The following is a 17,506-nucleotide window of genomic DNA, read 5'->3' as shown; positions in this document are numbered from 1 at the left end:
GCTCAATGTTTATCTCTTTACTTTGTGTTTTGTAGATGATCCAATTCATTGAACTTTCTTTGAATGGATTCAAGGAATACTTTTCATTTTACTCTTGATCAAATTATTGCAGAATAAGATAAAAAAAAAAAGATGGATACCACTTCCATATCTGTCGGTTTAATATGAAGCATGCATGGAAAGATGGAAACAGCAACCTCTTGCAACAATCTGATAAACTTGAGGAATAATTAGCTTTAATTGTGTTTAAATGTTTGCTAAATAACCTTTTGACAGAGCCAAACTAGTTTTTCTATGCTATCTTTCTGCCAAACTAAGCAAACTGTCCAGCTTCTTATTTAATGGACAGACCCGAAGATGATATTGATCTTCTCATTGCACTAATCCTTCAGTAGAAAGTAAAAGATACATAACCTTGTGTTATATATTTTTATAACTGGGTGTTAAACCAGACACCATCAATCAGATGCACTGAGCAGGTTTTTACGCGGTAGCAGGTGCACCTATCCCCATATCACCCTTTCCCTTCATGTAACAACTGCACAATCCATAATTTATCCGCATCATAAATGTTCTACAGGCATTATGAGTGAGACAACTCAATCGCCCCTGGTTCTGTTTTTCTGCTAATGTCTTGAGTCATGTCTCAGCGGGGAGTAACATCTTTCCAGTTTTCCTCCTCCCTACTGCCATTTTGAATATTACTTTATAAATTTTGTTCAGCTTTAGCTGCAGCTTGTTTTTGAGAATTTATTTTCTCTTTTCCAGCATGTTGTCACTCTGTCAGGCTGGTTGATGTTCTGAAAATTGTCTTTACCGACATAGAAAATCCAACACGTTCAGCTTTGTCTGCATTATGTCGTCTTGTAACCCTGATGAAACCTCTCTCCTAGAACACAATGAATTATTCCTTTCTGTAAACATTTTCCCTTCTCACTCATCATGTCCAGTGATAGATTTTCCTCCACCATCCTATTTCCCGTCTCTGTCCTTTCAGATTAACTCATTCCTCCCCCGTTTCTGATTCTCCCGCAGGCCTGGTGATGATCGGAGTGATCATCGGCTCCAGGAAGGTGGGGATCAACCCTGACAACGTGGCCACCCCCATCGCTGCCAGTCTGGGTGACTTGATCACCCTGTCCCTGCTGGCTGGGGTCAGCAGCACTCTCTATGAACATATAGGTGAGGAAACAGTAAGAGTGAAGGTGGAGTCATGGAGGAAATCAGTCACTCCTGGCAGATTTAAACACCTACTAAGTATGACAGCAGCTCACATGTGGATTTATACATTTTATCCCAATCAGAGGAAACTCTGAATGTCTTTGTTTTGTATTCAGGAGAATCCGTCAGATGATAAGGAACATTTTGACCATTACATAAAGTCCTTTTTTAGTTCGTCATGAACACAAGATGGCAGCAGAAGTCATGTTTATTTTCCCATGGCGCGTGCAGGCACTGATGTACAGCACTGTAATGTGCTTGTGTGTGTGCTTTTTTACTATATCTCTGTTTACATTTCTCAAGCTATTTAATGCTAGTGGCCCACCCCTCATCTGTTCTAGGCCCAGTGTGTGTAAATGTGTGTGAGCGTCTTGGCTCAATTTTAAGTGTTTGTGTTCCCACATGTGTGAGTGGGTGCATTTATACTTGTTTATCTTTCATCTGCATTTTGTAGTGGAGTGTGGGTTAAAGCTTTACTTTTACTTAAAGTTAATCACAATTTTTTTTAACTTGATTTAGTGAAGGTTAATTCCACACAATGAAGTGTGTTTACAGCTATTGGGGTGTGTTACTGCATATGTGAAAAAAGGCAGTATAAATCCTTTGTGGCTCCAGAGGAAGCTGCATGCACCCTAATAAATTCCTCCAGTGATGTCACTCAGTGGCTGAGTTTCATAAGAAAGCATTCATAAAAATAATGGACCTCGTAATTTTACATTTTTTTCTCCTTAACTCCAAGGAACTTGAACAAAACCAACTGACTGACGAAAAATGAGGAATGAATAAATTAATGCATGAAAAAGAAACAAAAGAAGTTGCATATAATGACTGACCATTAGGTAATATGAGTGAACAGTGGTGGAGGTAACAGTAGTACATTACTTTCAACAGTAACAAAGTAATATAACCCAATATTTGTTGAATTTCAGTAATATAGTTACACTAACTAGATCAGGCACTGCACCACCCATGTAAACTAGCATGTTGAAGGAGATATGCGCACATACTTTACATCTAACTTACATCTGCAGAGATCCTGTGAATCATCCTCCAGTTGAGGTCGAATCCAGCCCTTCAGTACGCTCCCTCTCTCGAGCTCTGGTTTATTTATTTTCACATCTTTCACCCACTCGTCACCAGCATTGCTAGCTAAGAAGCTATCGTGCTAGATTTGAAATGTCCCCCATCCTGCGTTTTGTGCCTGAGGGAAGAAGATGGGCAGAGGAAATGGATCTGTAGAAGGATCCTGCACCAGGACAAACTATTTAGGAGGTACAGGAGACATGGCAACTATATTTGACAAACAAGTCCCAAAATAACACAGTCCATGGCAACAACTTTACAGAAAAAACAATGCCTTAAGTCGATTACTGTATAATAAATGGACTTGGCAACGGTGGCGTCAACTCTTGTACATGATTGCGTGGTTAAATATCAAATACTGACACTAGCCCTTTTTAGATTGAAAAGGCAGCACATTTGCTCCAAGGTACGTCTTTCTAAAATGGAGGCGTAATATTCCTCTTTTTCCAAAAGCCGCCACTGGGGTAGGTGTAAACATGTGACGTGCATGAAGCACAAAGTTGGGCAGTGAACAGTGACAAAGAATTTGTCTTCAAAATAAGAGCTCTACATTGCACTCCATTGGAGTTTAGAACTCGCTTCTTAGCGGGGGGCTTTTAATTTGAAAGTAGTGACCATTCGTAGCTTGCCGCTACAACAACAAGCGGACAACGAAGACAGCTACAGAGACCGAGGAGACGCTAGCATCTCCCAGATCTCAGCGGCTGTCCAGTTGCTCATCTTGATGTCCGCAGATAAAGTGATGGACTGACTGCTGTGATCAGCTGTTTCCTGGTTTTAAAACTCCCCAGCTGTGGGTCGCACAACAGCGCAGGTCATCGACACCTCCACCCATCTCACGCAGTGGCCGGGACATTGGCAGAAAATATGTGTACCCTCCGTGGTGGCAAATTGCCGGCCAAAACCAGACCTCAAATTTGCCGCCTTCTGTCTAAAACTGGGACCAAGCTGCAGAAAAGACGGCCAAATTGGTGGCTTGCTGCCCAGTATAAAAACGGCTAGTGACAGTGATTATTAGCTACTCTGAATATATTGCTGATTTTCATTTATATACATTAGTTGGTGACCATCATAATAAGTAGTACACAGTATAATAATTGTACACAATATACTCATGCCTGATCCTTCCCCACAGATATATGGTACCTGTCCCCCCTGGTGTGTCTGGTCTTCCTGGCTCTGATCCCAGTGTGGGTGATGGTGGCCCGACAGAGCCCACAGATCAGGGAAGTTCTCCGCTCAGGGTGGCAGCCTGTTATTGTAGCCATGTCTATTAGCAGGTATGAACTTAAACACCTTTTAATAATCATAATGAATCATTCATCAATAATTAGCATGCGGTTCTGAATCCCTCTGTGTTTGTAATTTCCAGTTTTGGAGGCCTTATACTGGACAGGACAGTGTCTGATCCCAACTTTGAGGGCATGGCTGTCTTTACGCCCGTCATTAACGGTAAGCTAATTAATTCGAATTTTTGAGTTTTGTTACATGATGTTGTCCAGAGTTCGGAAATACATCGTTCAAACCATTATTGCTCAGATGTCTTTGCAGTAGTGTTGTATGGTACATATTCTTCTATGAGTGTGCTGCCTGTATGACTCCAAGCAGAATGCTGATGACTCAGCAGAGCACAGGTGAATCCAAACAAACACATATCACTGATTTGATGGAAGCAGCAGGAAGGACTCATGTAGGGGGAAAAAATCTGAAGTCTAAGTAAACAAAATATAAATTATTCCTGAATGGATCACCTGATGGTCAGTTGATGTGTTGACAGTAATCTCAGCCAGATATACTTGGTTTTATACTCTAACCTGTTCCTGCCTCAGAAATTGTTTGGAGGTGCAGGTTGTGCTCTTTGTTTGCTTCCTGTGTGAGTCTGAGCAGCATACTAAACACTGACTTGACAGCGCAGTCCAACACTCACAACAGAATAGTAATGCTTCTCCCTCAGATTTCACTGAGATTTGGTGTCGACTGCATCACTAATCCCCAACAACACAGCTCCACTTCATCAAATGACTTTTTTGATTTATTGCCTTCCTTCCCGGCCAAGCCACTGGCAGCCGATCGTTTTCATTTTTTTTTACCTTCAACTCTTTTCCCTGCTCACAAGTTATATTGTGTGGTTGTGAAGTTATATGGAGTGAGAATTTTGAAAACGCAGGTGAGTTTAAAGATGCCCGACATGTGATGTTGGAAAACTGTAAAGCATTGCTTTTTAAAAGCAGTGTAATTTCCTGTCTGCCTCTTTAACAGCTGTCCAGTGGGTTAAAAAAAAAGCTCAGGCTGCTGCTAAGAGCAGTGTAACCAGGGAATAGAACAACAGTGTAACTAATTGCTAATGTAGATTTGTTCATCTGTATTTCCTCTGTATGAAAATGTCTGTCCCGGGGCATCCAAGTTTGCTCAGTTGGTAGAGCGTGCGATCCATGTAGAGAGGCTGTGTCCTTGCCGCAGTAGCCCTGGGCTCAAGTCCGCCCTGTAGCCCTTTGCTACACATCATCCCCCCTCTCTCCCATCCCAGTTCCTGTCTAACTTCAGCTGTGCTGTCAAAATAAAGGCCAAAAATATATTTAAAAGATGTCCTTCATAGCAAGTGACTCCGAAGCCATGGAGTGTGCCTCAGTCATGTTGTACATCAATGTTGTTTTAAGAAACATTTCTAATTGCACACCAGAAGAGAAATGTGGTCAAACATAAGTAGCTTTAAGAAATCCTTTTCCTAAATAACATACATTTTGAAATTTGCTTTCAGTCATTTCTAAAAAGAAAACCTATTATGGTACGATATTTGATTTGAAATGAAACCAATGTAATTCTGCAAGGAAGGAAACCAGTCTTAAATCATATGTGATACTTGTGTGAAATGTTTGGCTCTAACTTGAAAGTATACATGACTTGGAGTTAATGGGCTAAAACATCTAGAGCTGCCCAGATGTCTGGTAAATGAAGCCTTAAAACCACTGGAACATTTTTAGGAGGACTGGTTATTTCAGATGCACCAAGGCCACCATGAGGAGCATCAGAGTGGTTTGATGAATCACCCTCAAGTTCCATTTTTTGCCATCTCAACAGAAGCTCAAAGCAATTGTGCAGTTTTTCCAAAATGTATGATGTATGTTGCATTACCAGTGCATGCATATATCCTTTTTACAGCTGATCAACAGAGCCAGTTTATACCAGTTAAAGGGTACGTGACACATACATGAAATCAACAGTAGCACTGTGGAGCTAATTAGCATCTTTCAGCTCATTGTTTTGAGTTTACTGCCCACAAATGTACTGTTTTATTTCCCTCTCATCGCTCTCATCTGGGTCACTTTCTGCCAATAATAAGGTTGACAAACCACTGAGCACTACATGCCCAAGCAGTAAGTTAATGACTAGATTGTGAACTCAACTGACTTAAAGGAGCATTTCGGCTGATCATTTTATGGTTACGGTCACACATACATGAAACCAACTTTTGCAAAAGTTTCGTCTCATTTTCACTTCCATTCTATTCTAGTGTAGGGGCAAATTAAACATATGCATCTGGTGGCAGAGCATATGGTAACAAGCGAACTACATACCACAAAAACAGAGTTGTGTGTGCTTCACATTGTCCATTTGCTAAACAACTTATACTTGGCTGCAAAAGTCAGCATGTCCGGCTAACTAGCTCACCACATACAGTAGTAACCCAAACTATAAGCATTTCATCCTGTCACTCGTGCTCTATTTGGTATAGGTACTGCACATTCACTGTGTAGCATCAACATTTAGGCCAGGGGTGTCAAACTGATCCAGTAAAGGGCCATGTGGCTGCAGGTTTTCATTCCAACCAAGCAAGAACACACCTGATCCAAATCAGGTGTGTTCTTGCTTGGTTGGCTGATCCAAATCAGGTGTGTTCTTGCTTGGTTGGAATGAAAACCTGCAGCCACATGGCCCTTTACTGGATCAGTTTGACACCCCTGATTTAGGCAAACCTTAACAACCCTGGACTGCTCTTTATTATTCTCATTATTTGAACTAGTGTTGCGTTCACAGGACACATTGGATAGCCCTCATGTTAATTCCTTTCATCTTGCAATGTGAAAGTAAAACAAACGAAAAGCATGTCCAACTTATTTGTTATGGTCTATAAGCTAAGCAACCTAATGGGTTATGGTAGAATGAAATACAAACCTGATTTTATATTTCCATCATCATAAGTCTTCGTCCCTAAAGGCTATACAATAAATGCTTTTTTTGGTGAAGTGAGTTGAGGATGAGTTGAGGATTCTCACAGCATATAGAATGAAGCTGCTCTGTAGTAAGTGTGCTAGTGGTATGGCAGTGGATACGTCTGTATCATTTGCCAGATGGCAGCAGGATGAACAGACTGCTGGGATTGGACATTTAGCATTAGCATCTTTTTAGCATTTTTTCATGCTTAAAGCCATCAACTGCATATCTAAGATCCCCTCTATAGAGTTCTTGGTGTCTGCTTGACTCTTGATTTGCTAGGTAACAGCTGCTGCTGTTTGTCAGTTGGAAACAAGAAGTCAGCTTTTGTACATCTCTGTCTAAAATGAATGACCCATTGGTTCAAAAATTACTAAAATCTGTACCCTTCATTACTAAACCCCCTGATTTGCCAGCAGGTCTTTTCTCCATTAGAAAGTCTTCAACTGCAGAAATCGGACAATGAAACTGAAAGTTTGTAGGTACTTAAAGCACATATAAAACAGATTTCCACTTAATGCTGTTCAAGAATGATGAAAAATGAACAGAGACATGGAGAAGTGGAGGCAAAAAAAGAAGCAGCCTTCAGAATAAGTGGTTTGGCTGTGAAGTGGCGCATGCAGTAAAGGAGAAAACTCGATATAAACCACTAATGGTGCACACCCAGTGTCCTGGCACAGCTGACAGGCTCTTTAATAACCATCGACTCTCAGTGTCACTGTTTCTCATTTTCTCTGCCCATCTTCCCACTGTTTCACAATCTGCCTCTCTCTCCCTCTCCTTGCACCACTCTCAGTTAAGTAGTAAATTCGCCAATCTGGTTTGAATTTCCCATTTTTCCTCCACCAGCTTGCATAAACCAGTATTATGTTTTACTAAACGTTCCTTCAAGCCTTTTCCATCTCACAAAAGAACATCTGTGTCGATTTCTGGGGTGAATACTTGGAAAGGTGTTTGATGTAACTGAATTAGGCACAGATACTTTCGTCAACAGCAAAATGATAATGTAATTTGAAGGCCGGTGAGATCTGGTTGTTGTTTTGCATTGGGCAGAGACACAGCTTTGAAGAAGTGAATGAAAAAAGGCTCAGCTCAGGCCAGAATGAGAGGATAAATCGTATCTTATATCTCAGCCTTTTTTGTTGCTTTGAATCACGACACATGTGGGACCTGGTTAAAAACCCGAAGATGACCCATCAAACAGATCTGACATCTTGACACATAGTCAGTCAGAAACAAGTTATCTATCTGAATTTCCCCAAAAGTCGCATAATGGTTTTTGCATAACCAGAGTCGTATTTCACTGTCGGAACTGTGCAGCTGCATGCGGATGATCTTCTTTCCATACGCACGTGTTGCTGCTCTCGTGTATGAGAGATATCGGGTGGAGTCTGTGTTCATCTCTTTGATTTAGTCTAATGCTGTGACTCCACCGGCTGGGTTTTAGCTGAGCTTTGGCCTCTGTGGCTTATTAAGATGGACTGTGCTCTCTGTAAACCCCTGCTGGATCATAGCTGAGCCAAACTTGTGTCATTGCTTGGCTTCATCCGTGAGCATGCGATGATGAAGAGATGCAGCAAAGACTGATTCTAAAGCTGTTGCAGGACTGAACGTTCTGTTTCCGTTGATTATATCTATAATAATTAAGCTTTTTGAATTAATTAATATAGAAAACAATATCTGGTCTGTCAGAAAACTTGTTTGAAATAAGATGCTTTCACTGACCCACTCAGTCTGTCTGTGTGCTTCCCCTGTTTAGGTGTTGGTGGCAACTTGGTGGCCATCCAGGCCAGTAGGATCTCGACCTACCTACACTTCTGGACCATCCCAGGAGTGCTGCCGTACAAGATGAGGCAGCATTGGCCCAATCCCTGCGTCACCTTCTTCTCTGAAGGTAACACTGCCATGCTGAATGCAAACCTCTGTATCTGTATACATAAAACCTGTGTATACCTAAAGCACTAACACGGGTTGACTTACAATACGAGAGACTGTAGAAATGTGAAATCTATCACAAACTCCAAGAACAGGGTACCTTTGCAGCAGGACTAATCAATATTTTCATTTTAAAGTGGAAATGGACAGCGGCTCGCCAGTCAGCCTTCCTTTTCCGTTTTGTGCCTGGTGGAGGTCCGCTCATTGTTTAGAGCTCACCGCCCGCAAATGTACTGTTTTGTTTCCCTCTCACCGCTCTCGTCTGGGTCATTTTCATCCACAGCAAGCAGCAGTTAGTAGTTAAGAAGCTTGACAAACCACTGTACAGTATCTGCCCAAGCAGAAGTCAAAGTTAATGACTAGCTGGTGAACTTAACTGACTTAATGGGGCATTTTGCTTCTAAAGAGCACATTTGAGCTTTTCCTGCTGCCCCAAAGTAGCCAGAATACAACATTTTTAGTCATCCCTTGGAAATAGTAAAAGAGAATAGTCAGAGAGTAGTGGATATTATTTTTGATAGCTAAAGAGAACTTTAGTAGAGTAGAAAATCCTTGAGGATTTTGTTTAATCGTAGCTGGACTGGCTCTTGTTATTATAATCCTTTTTTTTTTATTCAAATAGGTCTGAAAACGGAATGTTCTCCTCTCTGTGTTTCCCAGGGGTGAATTCCAAATCAGCACGGGTGCTTCTGATGCTGGTTGTCCCCGGACACCTGGTCTTCCTCTACGCCATCTCTCTGCTGCAGGGAGACGAGGCGCCCATCTCTGTAGCCTTCAGCGTCTGCTACCTGTGTGCTGCTCTGTTACAGGTAACTGATACAATTCCATACAAACATATAAGAAGAAAATAAATCAGTGTTATATTTCTGTAGTTAATATTGATTGACCTCAGAAGGCCCTGCAGTTTCAGTTTCACTCTGATACAAACCAGTCATCAAAGACTTTGTACATTCTGATGAAAATGGCTGCTGCCACCTGTTACCTAACTGTGAAAGGACCTATGCCAGGTGTTGGTGTTTCAGCAGCTCAGTGAGATGAAAGTTTTGTTCCAGTACAGAACCAAAAGTACACCGCACTCCTGCCACAGTCACCTGTCTGACCTCCTCGCCGTGATGTCCTCTCAGCTGTTCCCTGTTTGTAAAAACCTGCGACTCATTATGTTTTGACAGTGATGTTAGTACTACAAAACAACACGTGTCCTTTGGTACAAAGTCAACAACCATCTGCCAGTGTCTTAAATATCTTGGAGGTTTAAATAAATCTCAGAATTATTTATCTACCCGAGTCCAGAAAAGCTGACTTAGACCTCGAATGATTTCACAGCTTGGGGGATTCATGGAAAGCTGTGATTGAGGTCACTTTGCCTGGCAGCGGAAAACGGGCAAAACACGAAGCGTTTGCAGAGAGAAACACGCTTATACATGTCCATTATGAGCAGTGGAGATGCACTGGTCCAGAGGTCATCTACCTTTTGTGTTTGATGTACCCCACAGCCCTATCAGACTGGAACTGCAGTGTAAATATGTTCCTCTGAATGGTGGTTAAATTATTGGTAATACAGAAGAAGATATTATTGCAACACTTTGTCATAGAACTGAAATGTTTTCAACGTTCACACTGATTGGTCAAGCTGATGATGATATTGTTTGGAGTGACTGACACTGTACATTTCAACCTTTCCTCTATTACTTTAAAAGGTCTATCTAAACTGGTTATTCTTAACTATTAGGGAATCACGACTCTAGTCATGTGTTTTGAATCCATTGCTTAAAATGGGTAATGTAGGCTTAAGAAGGTTAAGCCTTTCCAAAATGTAGCTCTTTAGTCAATTATTCATAATGTTGTGTTGATTGCAATTAAATCCACAGGATAATCCGCAGATCAGGTAGCCTGTTCATTGAAAGTAACACTGATAGGATGACAGTGCTTGGAATAATACCTTTTTAATGAGGAAAGTATTCATTATATTACCTGCAGCGGTCCTCCAGTAGCAGAAACGATTAGTGCGTCCCCTGTGCCTAACTTGTCAATGATCCAGGGATCCAGTGTTAATTAATGTTCTTCTACACACCCAAAAAGTCAAACACAGTCCAAGCCTCTTGGTAAATCTGGCGCTCCATCAGAGCTGTCTGAAAATATTTTATTTCAGAGGCTTTAGTAAAAGTTTAATTCTGTTTCCTCTGGAGAGTGTCCACTGTCCTGTCAAGTTTTATAACTACAGCTTACAGTTTTGCTGCTTAAATGTGCCACAGTATTTGTTACAGTGACATTACTGCGTCATTTTTAAATGACTGAAAGCAGCCACTCTAATTGATAAAATGTATCATTAAAAAACACTGTATGACAGGGATTGATTTGACAGACCCTGCCTTGCTATTGAAACTATTCTCAAATCATGTGTTTGACTATTTTGGATGTATTTTTAAAATGATATTAGACAAAGAAAGAGAAAAAAAAGAGGTCCCTTGGGTGCTCCTGAAATGTGTGATATATTCACGTCACATGAGCTATGCTGGCATGTGGTTTAATGGATCATCTCGAGGTGTGTATGTAGGTGCGCCACTGTCCTGTACTGAAACTGAATGGAGCTGATCGATTGATGTTTCGATTGCTTTTAGTGGTTGTAAACAGAACTTTGGGTATGGTGGTAAACGGCAGGAAAGTAAAGAGTCAATCAGAAAGCAAGAGAGACACTGCTGGAAACAATAAGCTGTTTGTGACCCCCTGTTGATTTTGAGTGATTATTATGAATATTCTGATAAAAATGTTTAAATACATAGCTTTGTTTGTGATGTTTCATCATGCTCAACCCTTTTTCAGCTCGGTTTTATTTCTCCCTCTAGGTGACCATCCTCCTTTATGTTGCCGACCTCATCATCCGCGTGATGTGGAGACGGAGTCTGGACCCGGACAACTTCTCCATCCCCTACTTGACGGCCCTGGGGGACCTGCTGGGCACCGGGTTTCTGGCCCTCTGCTTTCGCTGTGTCTCACTGGTTCAGAGCCTGGGTCTCTGAACTTAAGCCCTCTGCCGCTGAACTCTTAGCCAGCCACTGTCTTGTTGCTCCCAATTTTGTTACATTTGCAAAGAGATGCTTTTGAACGGACATTAAAGCATTTTCTGATGGTTATCACTGCACCAGTTCACACCGACGATGGAGAAACAGCACTGGTAACACCCACCCATCTACACCCATCCATCTGGGTGAAGGGTTTGCTTCTTTAAAACAGCCAATCTAATATTTTTGTTTTACCACAAAAGGTTTTCAAGTATTCAGAGTTTAGGTTCTCTGTCCTTAAATACACCATATTGAACTTTATTTTGTTATCATTCCTCTTTATCTGTCCGTCTGTTAGTTTTCCTTAATGTGAGTTAGGTGGCTCAGTGCGCACCTCGTCTCTCAGATCATCTCTTTAGCTTCATCAGAGGAATATGTAGCAACTTAGCATCATAGCAGACTGAGCAGTGGTGGACATTTTGTTTGAACTTGTGGACAGAACAAACAGACTTAAAGCAGTCCATGTGGATGGACTGTATTATGCCTGGAATTTAACTGGAATTTTCATTGATACATATGTCGAAGATATGAGTTCGGAATCATTGTGACTTATTTTTAATGAATTGTACAGGTTTACTTTTAATGAGAAATCAGGGTTACATATCTGTAACACACAGGGGAATGTTTCATCATCACATGAAAAAAAAGTCCAATCTACATTATTATCCATGTGATGGACTTCATGTACTTTCTTTTTTTTCTTTTCTTACATTTGCTGCTAACTAATAGGATTAATCAATTGATGAGGTACTGTAATGAGGCAAACAGACAGAATTATGCAATGTGTATCTTTGTGCTAAGGGCCAAATGGCTGCACAGTGGAAACAGCACGATTAGGAAGAAGACAATGTATTGAAAGATTTGGAGCACTATTAAAGGAGCAATTTGTAAGATATGGCCAGAAGTGTAGTTTAAAACAGTCAAAAAACAAAGCAACGTATCAAACAAAGAAACCGTCAAGTTTACTGTATGTCTAAAACATATATGTACTGTATTGCAAAGATTTCTACTGAAGTTGGCATGCTAACCAGCTAGCCCAAGCGATCCTCTCTAATAATAGCACTTTGAACCAGCAACAAATTGAGTCCGATAGTTACCCTGGTTTCAGCTGGCCGATTTATGACAGCTTTTAGCACAATTAATTAACAGATAAACTCATGAAATGTAAAGAAAATTTCAGAGACCTTGTAAATCACCTCCATACAGTATCCCGTCTTCAAAACTGACCCCACTCTCTTGAAGGTCTTGAAGGTACCTCTTGAAGAGTCAAGTCCCAATTTGGTGTCCAGCTGTGTTCACTCTCACATCAGGCTGCCAAAACCAGTTAAGCTGGCAGTCTACAAAAACTTGAGGGCCATTGGCTCCAAAGCCACCCAAGTTAATTAGCTAACGGACAGCTAACAGAAAGCAGCAGCTGCTGGTTACTCTGGTGATGGCCCTGGAACTACCTGCAAATTCTGGCCATATTTTAAAAATTACACCTCCAACAAATGTTTTAGTGAAATGAGGTGAATAAACAAAGAGAACTGACCACCAAGACTGTTAAGCTGTAGGAGGGAGGGCATCCATCAGCAAGTTCTAGACTGATATAAACCATGTTTGTATCCAGGATCCATATTGTCATGGCACCTTCTGACATACACAAATGTGTCCTGACAGCTAGAACATTTTGAAAAATATTTGTTTTCTCTCTGAGAGTAATATGAGAGGATCCTTTGATGCTGGCCATTCATATCATTGTGCAAGTATTGGGTTATTTACCCACTACTATGAAACTAAGCCAATCTTAGACCGCTGTTTTACCAGATCTTTATGCAGATTTGTTTCATCTCCACACTCCTTCCTCTGCGGACAAGAAATATCACAGCAAGTTACCAAACAAACAGGCAACTCTAACTAAAATCGCCATGATCCATCACAAAAACTCCAGAATGAATAATATGCAGATGATGTATTGCTTTTTGTTGCACATGGTAAGATTCTACACTTTGCTAAAAATTGCTCAATGGCCCAAACACTAAACGGTTTTGTTCTAAAGCACTGTGAAGCACATCCAATGTGTCCACACCTCTCACTATTTGTATAGCAAGCTCAATAAGATTTTTCATTGTGGATTTGTGCTGCCACTGTATGGAGAGAAAAAAACACAAAAAACAGCAGTGAACTGATGCAGAAGACTCGTCCGTCAGCCCAGGTTTATGTGTTTACATTGACTGTGTAGCTGCAGAGGATCTTGGGTATTCCCTCACTACTTGATACTAATAGTCCCTTTAATGGAGGGTTCACGAAGCCTTACTGTTTTTTGTCAGAACCATAAAACCTCATCATTACAGCAGTGAATGCATGTACATGTGCATATTAATCTTGAGGGGTCATTCAGTCAGAAAGTGAAGCAAATTTTCAGCTTCTGTCATTTGCACAAATTTAACAGATGGACTGTTGTTGTTCAGTTCAGCCTCTGAATGAATTCAGAACTCACCTTTAAATCTTTCTTGTCTTGAGATGCAGTTGGAGTTCTCGCTCATCAGCATTTTCATCTGACGTCGCAGTGCCGGCACATCAGTTTTACACCACCCCAGGAAAATTCATGCTTACTCACACTTTTCAACTGATTGCGTTGCACCATGTTTAAAATGTTCATTACATTTTGTCCGACTGCAAGTCATATTTAAGCATCTTCATGTTCCAGTTATTGTTTTAGTTTACGGGTGCAATAATTAAGAATTGAAGTCCTGTCGAATTCATTCGCAAAAAAAGAGTATAAGATGAGCAACAGCTAACTGCTGTTGATTGTAGCTACCGTTAGATATTTAGTTCAGTTAGCTGTGCAGCTAGAAATCCAGGCTGAAAGCTTAGAGCATTTGTGCTAATACCACTAGCACAGGAGCTTTGGATCGGTCTCGGCTGGGGCTAGCTGGTTAGCATGCTAACTTCAGTAGATATCTCTTCAACACAACACAATACATAGATGCCGTCACCTCAAAACTGTTATTACTTCACACTAGTGTTAATTTTTGAATGTTTCCAACTAAAATATATTGCACCTTTAAAAATGAAAACACAAAATACTGCATTTAGTCACACAGTGTTCAGGATACAGAGTTTACAGTGTAAAGCACACTGGCTCTTTCTGTCCTTCTCATTTGATTATGTGTACACAGGCTTCATCTCAAAGATTTACATTATTCCTGAAAATAATTGTGGAAAATGTGTGTCAGTGCGCTCATGAAGTCACATGGATCATTTTTGCTTTGTGCTGTTACTAGTAAAAACCTATTTTTTGAGATAAACCTCATGAACACTGAAATCTGAGACATTTCTAAAAAAGAGCCTGTCTTGTCAGTAATCCTTTTTTTTTTTTTTAACGTGATGTATTTCAGTGCTGAAAGTGTTTCTCTGAGAGCTTTTATTGTGACACTGTAACACGGTACTTTCTGCACTAGAGGGACATTGAAATCTCGATATCTCAATATCTGAACCACAGTTTATTTCAGTCGAGCTGACTGTACGAGATCTGTGTGTTAACTGTGATAACTGTGACAATTAGACCACAGCTAAGGTTGTGTTGTACCAGCACATCCATGTGTCTTATACAGTAGGGCTGGAGAATATATCATAAAGTCGTTATCATAATAAAATGTCACATTTACATAGATAACAATGAATGTAATACTAACCTTATTTAAAAAAAGCTGTTGTCTTTATTGTTTTTGGGTTTTTTTTGGTCCTTGGATGTCTTTGGTTTCTATAGCCACACTTTACATTTATCGAAGTCGGATATTTTATTATAAATTTTGATTATGACTACAGTTAATGTCAGTCAGTCATGATACAGTTATGTAGAGGAACAGTTCAATGTTTTGGGAGTTATGTATGCTCACTTTATCGCCAAAACTTAAACAAGAAGATTGATAAAAAGTCTGAATGAAACCAGAGCTTCTTGTTCCAGAAGTAAGAAAAAACCTCGTTCAAAATCCCATCGACGTTTTGAGATAAAACTTCTGCCTCGAGACAATGCGTCACACAGAAAATGAGAGTAAAAACAAGAAATTGTGGTTTTTACAAGGAGTTTAATCTGGTGTTCTATCAGCCTATTAGTTCCGGCACACAGCACCCCATAAAAAAACACATCTGTGTGTTTAAACAGACAAGATGTAACAATATAATCAGTCGAATTCAGCTGGCAGGCAGATTTTTTAAACTTTTTCAATGCTAGCCAGGCTTATGAAAAGCTCTGCTAAATGCCTCCTGGCTGTAGCTTCATATTGATCTCACACACACACGAGTGGTGTCGTTCTACTCGGCTAACTCTGAATTAGCATGTATCCCAAAATGTTGAGCTACTCCCTCAAAAAAATACTCATGTATCATCCAGCCCTATCTAGTATGTAAAAGAGTTTGACGGACAAATTTGTTAACTTGCACTTTAGTTTCAGCAGTAGTCTACAGTTGCCTTGAAAACAAAGTTAATGTCAGCTGTGTCTTATCTAACACCTCCTCCTCCTCATCGACCGCATCGGTGTCAGAAAAACAGCTTCATTTGAATGTTGCAGCGGTCCTGTCTCTTTTGCTCTCTGTAGACAAAACTCTGTCCAGTCCTTCAGTGTCCACACTGCCACATTAAGACTGTGGAGGCTTTAAAAAAAAAAAAAAAAAAAAAGAGCCTTTGTTTTCTAATCTTGCTGTGTTCACTGTCACCCGAGCTCCCACACCTACACTGTGTTACATCTTAACGTGTGCACAAAGATGAACCGTGGAATCATAAAAAAATGTGACAAATGTCCGGCGAGTGTTGATGTACTTTTGTGGCTACGAACAGTTATATTTTAATAAAATCAACAGTGTTATGAAACCCGTGTCGCTTTGGTAAACCAGCCCAGAACGTTCTTCAGTGTCTTCAGTGGGCATCAGTGATGACGCCAGCCAGGTTAACACAGTTAGCATCAATCTCAGACACATTTCTGGAAAATCTGTATATAATAATAAATAATAATCATAAAAGTTTAAAAATGGACTTGTGTTGTGAAACCATCTAAATTTAATACTGATGACTCTCCATGACCTACAGAAGCAAACAAGGTCAGCGGTGAGAAGATTGGGGATTTCATGGATTAAAGCAAAAAAATAAATAAATCTTTTGACTGAAATGTTTTTTCAAGCTGTAGCCAAGTCATATTCCCAATTTGTAATTTATGAAACAGGGCATGTTACTTGACACGCACTCAAAAAAGAAAAAAAAAAGATTTACAGCCTCACCCCACACCATGTTCTCTAATGCAGACACCAGGTTTAAATATTTGACACTTAAAATGTTTTTTCAGTGCAATTTTCAATCTATGAAATCAAACTGTACCTCTTTTTTTTGTTTGTTTTTTTTGCCAAGCTTCTCTCAAGTTTTACTCTTTCAAAGAATCAACCATCTACAGAACTTTTCAGTACACTATTTTTCGACTTCCTCTTCTTCTCATCATCATTATCATTAATTACTATTGTTATTAGTAATATTGTTTAAAGTGAGCCTCTTATTGTTTAACTGAAAAATACATCATACAAACAGCATTTTTGCTGCCTTGCCAGTCTGATGGCGAGTTATCACCTGACATACTGTTAATAATCAAAGAAGCTCTGAGGATTTACATTTGTTCTATATGTTATAATACAAGTTTTCAGCTTTGAGCTACAGTCAGGCTACATTCTTGATTTTGTGCAGTCAAACTAACCAAAAACTTCTTATTGATCATCATCGTAAAGCTTCAGTGCGTTCCTGTAACCATGGTAACTCATGGTGTCAGAGGGGCGGGAGAGACGCTGAATGAAGCCGTTTACACAGATACACTGCAGTCCAGACTATAGTTGTTATTTCACACATGTAGCACACAACAGGAGACTCAGACGAGTTCTCACGTGTTGACTAAACTCAAAAACGTATAAAGTTTGTATTTGTATACAAGTAGTTCCGACCAAGCAACTCAGATGTCACTCATCTGGGTCTAGAA

At 40.2% G+C, this 17,506-nt stretch overlaps 1 protein-coding gene across 3 annotated transcripts in view; it reads left to right on the top strand.

Moving 5' to 3' along the window:
• LOC119022736 (solute carrier family 41 member 1-like) overlaps positions 1-16,740 on the top strand; it is a 32,052-nt gene extending 15,312 nt beyond the window's left edge. For all 3 annotated transcript variants that reach the window (XM_037103959.1, XM_037103960.1, XM_037103957.1), the window contains exons 6-11: positions 1,036-1,182; positions 3,440-3,584; positions 3,677-3,756; positions 8,276-8,410; positions 9,112-9,260; positions 11,295-16,740. In XM_037103959.1, the coding sequence (XP_036959854.1) occupies positions 1,036-1,182; positions 3,440-3,584; positions 3,677-3,756; positions 8,276-8,410; positions 9,112-9,260; positions 11,295-11,468 (830 nt within the window). In that variant the 3' untranslated portion in view covers positions 11,469-16,740. The remainder of the gene's footprint in view (positions 1-1,035; positions 1,183-3,439; positions 3,585-3,676; positions 3,757-8,275; positions 8,411-9,111; positions 9,261-11,294) is intronic.
• The last annotated feature ends 766 nt before the right edge of the window (positions 16,741-17,506 follow it).

Source organism: Acanthopagrus latus, chromosome 7 (assembly GCF_904848185.1).
Source record: "Acanthopagrus latus isolate v.2019 chromosome 7, fAcaLat1.1, whole genome shotgun sequence".
Taxonomy (NCBI): domain Eukaryota; kingdom Metazoa; phylum Chordata; class Actinopteri; order Spariformes; family Sparidae; genus Acanthopagrus; species Acanthopagrus latus.
Note: the sequence above shows the minus strand (reverse complement) of the source record. Positions and strands in the feature narration are given on the sequence as shown.